General features: G+C 41.9%; 1 protein-coding gene across 1 annotated transcript in view; it reads right to left on the bottom strand.

Annotated features, from left to right (window-relative positions):
* LOC146854094 (C-type lectin domain family 19 member A-like) overlaps positions 1-11,726 on the bottom strand; it is a 74,576-nt gene extending 62,850 nt beyond the window's left edge. The window contains exon 1 of the mRNA XM_085651009.1: positions 11,499-11,726. Coding sequence (XP_085507135.1) covers positions 11,499-11,726 — 228 coding nt within the window. The remainder of the gene's footprint in view (positions 1-11,498) is intronic.
* Between the last annotated feature and the right edge of the window lie 1,549 nt (positions 11,727-13,275).

Raw genomic sequence — 13,275 nt, 5'->3', positions numbered from 1 at the left:
TAAAGAGAAAGAAATATAAACACATTTAATTATGCAGATGACCTGCAATTAATATTTTCCATTGATAACAAATCTAATTCCATATCTGAATTCCAAGCCACAATGATACATAACCGTAACTGGATGAACAGCAACCACCTGAATTTAAATCCAGATAAAACTGAGCTGATCCTGATAGGCTGTGCTTGCAATCTTTGGAGCCCACATTTCTGGCCAGCTGAGCTGGGCTCTCCTCCAACTCCTTCCTCATCAGCTAAGAGCCTTGGATTAAATTCAAATTCAATCCAAAATAAGCTTTATTCAATTTAAAAGATTAATTCATAAAAGCACATTGTAGCACATAGTATAAAAAAACAGTTATAGAATCATAAAAACTCATTATACCATGTAGTATGAAAAACATTCATGTTGGCTTAGTGTAAAAAAATGTTTCAAGTATAATCTTTACGAAACTTTAAAAAACCAGGTCCATGGTCCACATTGTTTTTCTACATCTAATCATACCTTTCAGATACATGGCTAGAGGGCTATTAAACACATTATGTTCTAAAAGTTGTAATATAAAAAAGGCTGGGCGGCATTGTCTTAGCCTAACACCCTTAAAATAGGTACAATCCATCTTTTCCTTAACATGGTATAAAATTTACAAAATAGTAGCACGTGCATTATGGATTTCATAGATACGTCATTACATGGGCACGAGCATAAGTTTCTTGTCCAGTCATTCATAACTGGAAAGGTTGTTATTCTATGGAAATTCCCTAAGTGAAAACGGGTCAACAACATCCTATCATACCCCCCCCTGTTAGAGTTACAAGGTATGGTTGCACACCAAAGTGAAGTAGTAGCATTTGATTATCCCAAACTGTGGGCTTTAGTGTTTCGGAGGAGAATCTAATTGTCTCCAAAAGCTCTAAACAATTAATCTTGAGTGTTTTTCTTGAAATTGTGGTAATGTTAGCCGGGTCATCAAAGTATTCGGGGTGCCCAAGATCTAACATAAAGTTCTTAACATATTTTATCCAGGGAATATGAAGCACCCTTTGTAGCTTAAAACAATCATTTAGAACATCTTGATTAATACTAGTAAAAGTTGTTGACCATATCTTATGCCATGGCAGTATCTGTTGAATCTTAATTAGGTCTGATATGTATGGCATACCAAGCTCTGCGTGACAAATATAGGTAGCAGTGCTATTCGGGGCCGCTAGTAAGTACCTCAGGAAAGCATTCTCAATTAATTGCAGGGGCTGGGGATCAGCATAGTCCCAGAATCCAGCACCATACAAAGCCGTTGAGACAAACTTCGCTTTATAACTCTCCATCAATTCCACGACCGGCCTTCTACCAAATTTTCTATCAAAGTTGGCTAATGCGGCCATGGCTTTTGAAAATATCAGTTTTCTTGCTAAAATAGCATGTGACCAAGACCCCTTTTGATCAAAAAGGTTCCCCAAATACGAAAATCTATTGATAAACTCATGATAAACTCAACCTTATTGTTGTTAATGAAAATGTATCGGCATTTTGCACTATTAGTTCCACGTTTCATTGTGTATGTTTTAGTGGCATTTACTTGAAGACCCAAATTAGACATCAAGTTTGAGAAGCTTGAGACGATTCTTTGAAGCCCAAGTTGTGTGCATGACATTAGAACAGCATCGTCCACATACAACAATGCTGGAATTGGGCGCTTGTCGATATATGGCAAATCCTGACATTCGCTAATTAAAACTGGACCTAAGCCATTGATATACAAAGAAAAAAGGAAGGGGGAAAGCACACATCCTTGTCTCACCCCCTTCCTTACTGCAAACGTAGCAGTGCACTCTCCCAAACCTCCGTAACAGACCGTGGCATGAGTATCTTGGTATAGCTGCCTGAAGAAGTTGATAAGTTGCGTTCCTCGCCCATGTCCTCTAAAGTGCTCCAGAGTTTGTCAGGTCTGATACAGTTGAACGCGGAACTAAGATTTACGAATGCCAAATAAAATTTCCCACATTGGGCCAGCGTATATTTGCCCAGGATGATGTTCAAATTTAGCCCTTTAGATAGTGCCATAGCCCTGTCGGAAACCATATTGCAATTCAGTGATCACCCAACGGATCCTCAGCCCAAGTCTGCATATATTCAATAGGATACGACAAGCCAGTTTAACAAAAGAATCTAATAACGATATTGGTCGGCAACATGCAGGGTTGTTACGGTCTCCCTTCTTAAAAATTGGAACCAATATCGATTCTGGACAAGATGGAATAAAAATGTAGTTGCAACAAGGTTTCAAATCCAATGTCAATAGTGGGCCCCAGAGTGATGGATTTGATTTATATAGGTCCACAGGCACTGAAATCTGGACCTGGGGCTTTACCACCCGCACTTCCTTTTATTGCATAGATGACTTCATCCAGTTTAAAGTCAACATCTATTGAATGAAAATTAGATAATTCTGATTTCGGGGCTTGTCTGAGCCTTGCCGGCAATGGCGCCTGGGCATTATCGTTATACATATTTGAAAATGATCGAATCCTTTGGGGCTAGAAAAGGTGCATTTACTGCTTTGCAGAAGTGTGTGTTATCTCTTAAGTATAGAGGCTTCATGGATTCATCTCTTAAGGCATACTTTTGTTCTTTGAGGGCACACCTATATGCCTTTCTGGCCATCTCAATTTCAATTTGGTTTCTAAAAGGTTTGTGTAGAGCACTTTTCAGGTCTAAATGAGCTTTGGTACATTTTGAATCAAACCATCCCTGCTTCTTAATATGGGCTTTTTTATTTTCTACAAATAAATTCCTCTTAGCCTCAGAAGATATTGACATAAAGGATTTCAGAATTTCAGCATGTGCAGCAGTCTCATCGAGACACTGTGAATTCTGGTTTACAATTAATAAGAAGTGTCTTAGTAAATTCAGTTGGATCAAATCTGTCCCAGTGCAGTGAATATCCATTGGTTTTTTATTAAGGACAATATTCTGAGCAAAGTTTTCGGATTAACCTTTTATCTTTAAAACACACAAGATGATGGACGGAATGTTGCACATTGGTAAAACATTCACCCCCAGTCACAGATCTGGGTTGAATCCATCATTATTTTGCTCACCACGCCACCCCAGTTCAGACATGGCCATATGCAAATCAGTCTTGACCCTGTGCCTCATGGGAACAGTCCAGCCCGAACTGCCAAGCCATGTCTTCCCTGGACCGGAATCAAGCATCCTAGGACCGGTTTCGGGGTTTCACCCCTCTTCAGCCAGGATAGCTTAACTCCAGTGGCCTAGTGAACACGGGACCCACGTCTGGGCATACCCTTCCCACATAGGGCAAACAGCAAAACACACAAGATGATGGACGGAATGTTGCACATTGGCAAAACATTCACCGCCAGTCACAGATGTGGGTTGAATCCATCTTTATTTGCTCACCACGCCACCCCAGTTCAGACATGACCATATGCAAATCAGTCTTGACCTTGTGCCTCATGGGAACAGTCCAGCCCGAACTGCCAAGCCATGTCTTCCCTGGACCGGAATCAAGCATCCTAGGACCAGTTTCGGGGTTTCACTCCTCTTCAGCCAGGATAGCTTGACTTCGGCATGCCATTATATCTAGTCAAAAGACTGCAAATTGTGCAATATCAGGCCCCAAAGACTGATTTTTCATCTGCCTGGACAGCACCATGCCTTCCCTCTTATGAAGAGCTACACTGGCTCCCCATATCCCAACGCTGTGCCTTTAAAATCGGTTGCCTTTTTTTCAAATACTTGCATGGCACCAGCCCAGAATTCCTCTGCAACATCACTCAGAGATACATACCCACCCACAACCTGCTGGTTGCCCCTTATTACAAATCAAAGCAGCATCAGATTTGCCATGATGGCCTCTCGGTTTTGGCACACCCTGTCCCTTGAAATTAGATCCTATACAGACCTCCTAAGATTCAGGAAATTCCTCAAAACATGGCTGTTCACTCTGGCATATGAATAACCGTCCAGGACTCTGGCCACTCCTGTGTATAGTGCCAAGAAACCAACAGGTGTACCTGCACTTTATAAATATTTTTAACATAACATAACAATGTCGGACATTGTCAATGAATGCTGTGCCACTGTGGGGGAAAGGCATTTACAAAGCTGACACTATTGTAGTTCCTGTTCCACTCGGTCATCTAGGCGTGGGATCCACACTTGATCTCCTGGGGCTCTTTTGGTGGCTACAATACCACGATTGTCCTTCATAGGCTTGTTCAAAGACTTGCTGCCTTAGACTCTGAAGTATGGTGATTCTCTAGTTCTTAATACAATACCTTCCCCGGTAATGGACAGTTCATCCTGTACATTTTTGAAATTCAAAATCATCAGCAAATGTTTGAGCATTCTTCTTCCATGATTTAATTGAAATGATGTCTTTGAGGATAAGTTTCTTTCTTGTCAGCATTAGTAGCAGCAAAAATCTGTTCAAAGGATAGGGTTGCTGGCGTGCTGGACCCCAAAATGAAGTTAATGTACTCCTCAGCCATTTTAAATGACAAACTGTGATGATGTAGAGGTACTCGTGAAAAGTAATTAGCAGGATTCTATCTTTACCCGGCTTGTGTACAATTGCATAGTCGTACTCTTGCCATCACAGACCCACCTCTCAATGTGAGGGGTTTCTTGGCTTTTGGGTTTCCAAAAATTGTGAGCAGTGCTTGATGGTCTGTAATGATAGTGAAATGTTTTACAAATAGAAACACGTGCAAATGTTCGCAGGCCCACAGTAAAAACAGACTTTTCTTCTCTGGCTGCGAATAGGCATGTTCTGTGTCACACAGGCTCCCATTAGCATAGGCCACAATGTCTCTTTAAGCATTTGGATGACCATTATTTTGAGCAAAATTTACCCCTAGCCCCACTGGGCTCATATATACTGTGATATCAGTATGTAACTTAGAGTTAAAATAGACCATCCTGTTTGCAGACACAGTCACATGTTTTATTGTTTTGAAGCTTTGATCACATTCAGCAGACCACTGGAAAGGGACATTTAATTTTTCCAAATCTCTTAATGGGGCAGAAGGATTACAGCATGGTAATATCCTGTAGGGGGCAGGCGCCTGACAGTGCTTGCACTTTATCTGGGTCAGGAGTCATTCCCCATCAGAGAATAAGTGCAGAAAGAATTTGAGTTTGGTGTTGTGAAACTCACACTTTGCTGCTTTCAGAGTGAGACCTGCATCAGGAAATAACTGGCATACTTATGTAAGAGCCTTGTCATGCTCCTTTTGCCTTGGCCCAAATACCAGTATGTCATCATTGTGAATAAAAAGCATGTGTGAAAGGTTGAATTATTCAATGTATAACATCCTGAAATATTTCTGCAGCTGATGACACTTCAAAACACAACCTCTTATATGTGAATGAACCAACATGAGTTGAAAAAGTAGTGATGTGCCGACAGTTGTTGATACCCCTTGTTCAGGTCAAGACGGAAGAAGACTTTGGCACTGTTCACTTGCATGATCATTTCCGGTATGTGTGGACCAGGAGGTTTTCCTCTCTCAATTGCTTTGTTGCCTTGGTGCACATCAGCACAGATGTGCACTGTACCTCTACTGTCCTTTTTTGGCACCACCACTATGGGGAAGACCCATGATGTAGGACCGGCAAAATGCTCATTGATGTCATGCTTCAGCAGCATTTCTAGTTCCTACTCAACAGCTTCTTTCAAGTGAAAAGTGACTCTGCAGTGCCGTTGGGCAACAGGGCATTAATGTGAAGTTGCACTTGTATTATATTTAACCTTCCGAGGCAATAAAACAATGATATGAACTGACTCACAATCTAGGTATCTAGGTATCTTAATCTTTTGGAGGTGCCCAGAATTAAACGGAAAAGAATGGGTGGGACCCGGCTTTCTTATCTGAGCCCGCAGTTTTGGAATTCATTGCCTAACTATATCAGACGGGAGAGAGACTACATGCGGTTCAGGAAGGTTTTGAAAACCTGGTTGTTATCTTCAGCTTATAATTAGGTTTCTCTTTTTTCTTTTTACCTTCTCTTTTCTGCTTAGATTCACTAGCGCCAAGAGATCTGTTGGTGTATGTGCGCTCATATAAGTTCCCAAATAACATAACATAACATAACATAACAATTTCAGATTGAGTGCGGAGATTGTAATTGAGAGATACCAGTCCCATGTCAGCAGCCATTGCAAAACTGACCTTCCCTGGATGAAGTTCCTTGAAGAACATGGAATAGCGCTTGCACTGATACTGCTTTATGTCACATTGTCGCTGTGAATGACCCTTGACTCTGCAGCAGTTCAGAGGCAGCCCACATGTATACCTTCATGTTTGATGGGTTGAGGCATGGCAGAGGGGACTAGCTATTGAAATTCTCTACTGCCATGATGTTAATCACCCCACCACTGTCTATGATAAAGGCTGTAAGGCAACCGTTGACTTTTATTGTAATCTTGGGGCAGTGTCCAATTGAATTCAGTTGTTTTGTGTGGTGGTTTGCCTTTGTCTTTTGTTCCTCATTGCAAGCAGCCAAACCTACCTGAGCCTGTCGGTCCTTGGTCGATATCATCATCTTCACTGGTGCTTGATAATGAGGCTGAAGAGCCTTTGTTGGATGAACTTGACGACAATCAACTTTGTCTGGTTTCTGCTTATCGTGACTGATGTTGCTTTCTGGCCATGTGAGTGTGGCGGGAATGCGTCTGGAACATTCTGGCGCCCATTTTCTCTTCTTGCTTTGATGCATTTGGTTTCTCTTTCACTTTGCAGACCATTACAAAGTGGTTTTCTTTACCGAAACCTTTGCATTGGTGGTTCCGTGGCCAGACATTTACCTTCATGGGTAAATGATAATCTAAGTGGGAAACCTGATATTGAAATCAGGTATGGATCCTAAAAAATGCAGTGTCATATAGACCAATTATGCAGCTGAACTGCGATTACAAAATCTTTGCAGGAATCATTGCTAAGATACTATCAAAGGTTATTCATGCAGTTGTTAGTACGGATCAAAAGGGCTTTATTCCAGGCAGACAGCTTCATGAATGAACTCACCTTCTGATAGGGATGAATGACTTAGTAGAATCCATTAACTCCCCATTGACAAATGCCCCAGTAGCTGTAGCAAAAGCGTTCAATAGAGAAAATTGGGTGTATCTATGGGAAGCCTTGAAGGAGTTTGGAGTCACCTCTATTATAGTGAAAACTATACCAACACTGTATAGAGCACCCACAGCCATTAGAGAGGTACTAGACAAGGGTGCCCGCTTTCACCATTACTTTCTAATCTCTTAGGAGCCATTGGCACGGGCGCTCAGACGAGATCAGTCCATGCTCCCCTCTAAATGTCAAGGCTTCTCCATCAAGGTTGCTTTGTACGTGGACAATTTAATCTTGTATACCACTAACCGAGAGCACTTAGGGGCATATAAGCAAGGGCCGGTGATAATTATCGCTCAGCGCTCTTAGCGTGAGGATAATTATCGCTGGCGAACTCTGAATTTTATTGTGGAGATAGCGTGCTATCAGCAACGCTTATCTCCAAAGCGATACAATTCAGAGTGCAAGCTGCCAATTGTGAGATTATCTCTGGAAATACAGCGATAATACCACAAGGTTTGGCAATAGCTTGCTGATAGGGATAGACATACTTAGCCATGATATCCACCTTACATAGGATATCATGGCCATGTCAGAAAAATACCAGACGTAAAGAAGCAGCGTTAACCGCGGCTAGTGCTGCTTTTTTTATATCTCTAACAGGGTTAGCGATATCCTTGATAACAGGAGAAATCTTGCTTAGTGATAATTCTCCTATCATTTTACTCTGGAATGCCCCCTTTGCATCTCATTAGAGATGCAAGGGGAAGCGTAGAGTAAAATGGTGCTAACATGCGAATTTGCGTGTTAGCACCCTGTTGCTGATAAGGCGCTAGTTTTATCTCTGCTCTTTTGGCTTTTAATTCCAAAAAAGCAGAGATAAAGCCCTTGTTGATATGCCCCTCAGTTCCTAAACTCAAACAGCATGCCATAAGGTTTGGTGAGATGTCTGGATACCTATTAAACAAAAAGAAGACAGAAGTTAAGGCTTGGTCTAATGTGATTCTGAGATTCCACCCTAAAGGACAGATAGGGTATCAAGGGGTCCAAGTTACGCATAATTTGGAGAAGCTCCCCAGGAAAAATCTAGCCAAAGTCAGCATGGAAATAAACAGGCTGCTGAGTAGATGGGAAAACTTGCTGTTACGCATTGCCAGCAGGGTCATCATCAGAAAGATGTTTGTTCTCCCGGAACAACCAGCCCCGAGAGGACAGCACTTATCAGGACTCGACATTGAGAGTCAACGTGGCTCTCTTTAACCGCAACCCATCCTGGATTTTAGGTTTGTCCCACTGAAAGCTCTGGTGATCCAGACTTCCAGGATTTTACCAGGGCCTCGCGGAGAAGCAATACGATGATGTCACATTGAAATCGGCTTTCTCAAGGAGACCACTCAACGTTGAGAGAAAATCCCCAAGAAATGTTTTTACATCTGAAGGTAAAATTTGGACCGGAGCGTGCCGTTTAGTATATGCGACCAGAGCTCCATCGTGGTCGGTCTCAATCCTTGACTTTGTCCTGGTCAAGTTTAACCAGATGTCCCAGAGTGGTGCTATATGTTTTAAGCACTAGAAAGTGTTCTTTAAAAATTCATATCTACAGTAACCTACATTGGATTTGTGTAATTTTGGTGTCTATTTGGTCAAACAATATAATCTATTTTTATAAATTGGTTTTGGATTATAATTGTGTTTGGTGTATTACTTATTTAATGTGTTGGTGTTTTTAAATGCTTTACACACCTCTCTCCGAAACCTGTTTCCTAAGTAAAGCCTGCCTGCTTGTTGCCAACTACCAAGGGTTGAGTAAGGGATTCATTTATTGAGACCCAAAGGGAACCTTTAACTGTGTTTGTGGCCCTATTACTAGTGGTAAGCTCACTACTTATCACTACTAAAAGTTCACGTTTCAACCCTTGGCGAGGAGTTATAAATGTCAAGGCGAAATGGCAGTGTAAACTGCACACACAGGCTCTGCAATGGCAGGCCTGAGACATGTTTAAAGGGCTTCTTAAGTTGGTGGCACAATCAGTGCTGCTGACCCATTAGTAGCTTTTAATATAGAAGCCCTGGGCACATGTAGTGCACTTCAGTAGGTACTTATATTAACTAAATAAATATGCAAATTAGGGCTATATCAACCAAACCATGTTTTAAGAAGTGAGCACAAGCACTTTGTCACTGGTAAACACTGGTAAAGTGCAATGAGTCCTAAGGCCAACAAAAACAAAATTCAGCAAAATTGGGAATCAGGCAAAATGCTTGGGGCAAAAGACCACCATAAGGCTGTCAGGTCTAACACTATGGGGCAGATTTATGAGCCCCTTGCGCCACTTTTGCGTCACTTTTAACATGGGAAAAGTGACGCAAAAGTGGCGCAAGGGGCTCATAAATCTGCCCCTATGTATATTGACATGGGAATGGTCGACTGGCGCCCTCTGATATCTGTTTGACAGTTTAACATACCTAACCCTCTATCAAGAATGCATATTCCTACTACTTGATATATACCTCCAGCTCCCTTTTCCCATCTCATGAAACCTATACACCCCTACTTATTATTTCTCATCAGCCAGGCACCGAAGGTGACCTTCCACTTGGGAATTTCATTTACAAGGTTCCCTCCTCATTTCTCTCTCTCCTGATGTCTGCTTCCCACTCTCCTATCACTTTGATATACTCGTAGAGCAGCACAATATGCTATGCATGCTACAAGCAAGATATAATACATCTGTCTTGGTCTGTTTATATATAACTGCAAGTTTGTGTGTGCCTGTGTCTGTAGATATGTCTTGATCTGTGTTTGCCCAGTATCTGTAAGTATTTTGCTTTGTTTGAATATTTGTAAGCATACATTATCTATACAAGGTGTGTGGATGGTTTATGTTTGTATATGTGCATGCACTATACAAAGTCAAACATATTGCATATTTCAATATCTGTTTTAATAGATTTTTGTCATCCACTTTCTGATTTTAGTTATGATTTTGTTCCTCTTTACACTATTTGACAAGAACGTATTGTGAGGAAGTGCATTGGACCTGCAAATTAAATGGTTCTGATGCAGGATCTGTGTAAGATTAATTTCCTACTGAATATAGGAAACACTGCTCAAAGCAGTCCAGTGAATTAAACTGTATGCCTCATTTAAACAGTTTTAGCCTAATATCAACTAACACAGCAAGATAACTGGAACAAAGTTGTTGTGTAATGTTCACTAAAACACACAAATTCTATTTGTAATTGACTTCTAAGTCCATGTTTTGATTATCTCTAAAATATTAATACCGCTCAAAACAGCAGGATATTTGTGTATGCCTATGTCCCTGCCAAGGAAACACCTACACATTTTACAGGCCAAAACATGTAAGATTTCATTCATTTGTGATTGCAGGGCACAAGAGTGTAAACTCCAAATCAAGAACACTTGAAGTCGCCATCCTCATAGGAAAGCAGTCAACATCAGAAGACAAAGGGCTGCATGTATGGAACTGTTAGAATGGGAGACTCCAATTGGCAGATATCTGCACCTTTGTCCAAGTAGGGGCCCTTCCTTCTAGTCAGGGTAAGGGCATTACACACTTTAGATAACCCCTACTCACCCCCTCAGTAGCTTGGCACGAGCAGACAGGCTTATCCAAAAAGCTATGTGTAAAGTATTTGTCCCCAAACACACAGTAACACAGTGAAAACACCACTAATGGACACCACACCAGTTTAGAAAATATAAAGTATCTTTATTTAAACCAAATAAGACCACAATAAAACAAATCCAACATACAGGTATCAAGATATAATTTTTAGAACAGTTATTTCAAAAATAACATTTGTAGAAACAAATACCTCCACCTGTGGCTATTACGACGTAGTGACAGGCATAAATCGAAAGTACGGTGCAGGCGACAAAGTGTGCGGCGTCAGGCATGGAGTCACACGAATCCCCAAACAACAGTACCTTCGAAACGAAGTCAACAGGCAATACAGAGCATCATGGAAATGAGGTGTCGTGCTGAGGTGAAGCCGGTTCCTTTCTGCCACAGGGAAGGTGAGGGGTCAAGTCCATGAGGAGGAAAGGCATTGGTTCCGGTGAAACGATGCAATGTTGATGAGTTTGTGAAGTCACCCTCATCAGTTATTGGCTCTGAGATAACGTGGTGCTGGCTGTAGTAGAGGGGAACGCCGACAAATACAGGAAACTCTCCGTAGACTATTTAATCCTTTATTTGTATATTACAGATAAGTAGGGTTGAAGAAAGAAGGAGCCCACAGTAACAGCAGTAATGAGAGCAGGAACAGAAAGGCAACTGACAAAGAGGGTAGAATCTTAAATGAAATACCACCATTCTAAATGGAGATTCTAATAGTTTAAAGGAACAGTAAAATAATGAGAATACAGTATACCACACTGGCCCTGGCAGGGATGGCGTCAGTGAGAGTGCTGGCATCAGGAAGGCCGATAACTGCAGGCATCTGCACACGTTGAAGGGTGTCGGAGCTGCAGTGCAGGCGGGACGGTGCGTTGAGCACTTCAAGAGTGGTGCCCACGGCCTCAGAGCAGCTTGCAGCATTACTGGCGGCATCACTGATGGCTTCGGAGTTGTTCTTCTTGCTTTGCAGCACCAACCACATAATTCTCAGGACCCAGGAACTGGAATTGGCACCCTTTTGAATACAGTAATCCACAAATGAGTCCAGGTGCTAGCCAGTGGTTACAGGTGAAGAGGCTGTGTTCCTGGGACTTCAGAAGAGGAGGCCAGCACACACTAGCCCTGGAAGATCCTTCCTCAAGCAGGTTCACTTAAGAATTCCAGGCTTTGTCCTCTTCTTGGTAGAAGCTCCAACTGCAGGCCAACCCAGCAAAGCAACACAGACAGCAACGGGGCAGTACTACTCCTTACAACTTACTAGCTCTTCTCTTTGGTTCCTCTTGATTCCACAAGTGATCTAATTCTCCTTGTTCTCTTTTTGGCAAGGGTTTCTGTGCCCAGTCCAAATCAGTTCTGCCCTCTCTGGCCCAGCTTCACTAAAGTAGGGGAAGACAGCATTGTGCAGAGGAGACACTGTCTATTCAGGTGCTAGTGAAAACTCTTCCAACCACTCTAAATGCAGATATGGCCTGTTCAGCCCAGCTATGAGTCACCCAGGAAAGGCAGGACACACCTCAAATCCCTTGTGGCTGTCTACAGTGAATGCACATCCCCAGCTCCTGTCACTGCAAAACCAGACAGTCAATACATGAAACAGTAGAGGCACCCTGAATGGTTAGACAAGAAAATGCCTACTTTCTAAATATGGCATTTTCAAACACACCATCTCCCTTGAAAGGTGTTTTATCAAATTCTAAGTTCAGAGAGCCTAAACTCCATTTCTCTAGCTTGGAAAGTTATGCTTGTAAGATGTTACAAAACAATTCCCATGTTAGCACAGTATTTCACTATCATTACATGTCCTACCTTTCACATACACTGCACCCTGCCCATGGGGGTACCTTGGGCCTACCTGAAGGGTGCCTTTCATGTAAGAAAAGGGAAGGCTAGGGCCTGGCAAGTCGGCTCACTCGCTAGGTCAATATGCAGTTTAAAACTAGGTGCACAAACAATACAGTGACAGGTCTGAGACACATATGAAAGGCTACTTTTATGGGTGGCACAATCAGTGCTGCATGCCCACTAGTAGCATTTGATTTACAGGCCCTGGGCACACACAGTCCAATTTCCTAGGGACTCACCAGTAAATCAAATATACCAATTATGGATAGCTAATTATAATTGCAATTTACACAGAGAGCATATGCACATATGCACCGACTAGCAGTGATAAACTGCCCAGAGCCTTACAGCCCACAAAAACGGGTCAGGAAAAATAGATGTAGAAGCAAACGGTTTGGTGATACACCTGCAAAAAGGGCCATTTCCAACAGGAAGCATCTTACAGTGCAAAACCTTATGGTTTGTAAAATAACAAGCCGTACAACCACAAAGTAGTGTTCATCCATGTACTATACCACTTTTGTGATTCGGAAAATGCCTTTCCAACTCATTTCAAATTACAGTTACCCCATGTTAAAACAGACCCATTTGCTCACAATAAACAAGAAAAAGAGAAAGAAAAAGAGGGGGCAATCACTTGGGTTGTTACTAAAATGCTAATGATTCACAGGTGGAAGTAGTGTCAAGTA

The sequence above is a fragment of the Triturus cristatus genome, chromosome 4_1 (assembly GCF_964204655.1).
Source record: "Triturus cristatus chromosome 4_1, aTriCri1.1, whole genome shotgun sequence".
Classification (NCBI taxonomy): domain Eukaryota; kingdom Metazoa; phylum Chordata; class Amphibia; order Caudata; family Salamandridae; genus Triturus; species Triturus cristatus.
Note: the sequence above shows the minus strand (reverse complement) of the source record. Positions and strands in the feature narration are given on the sequence as shown.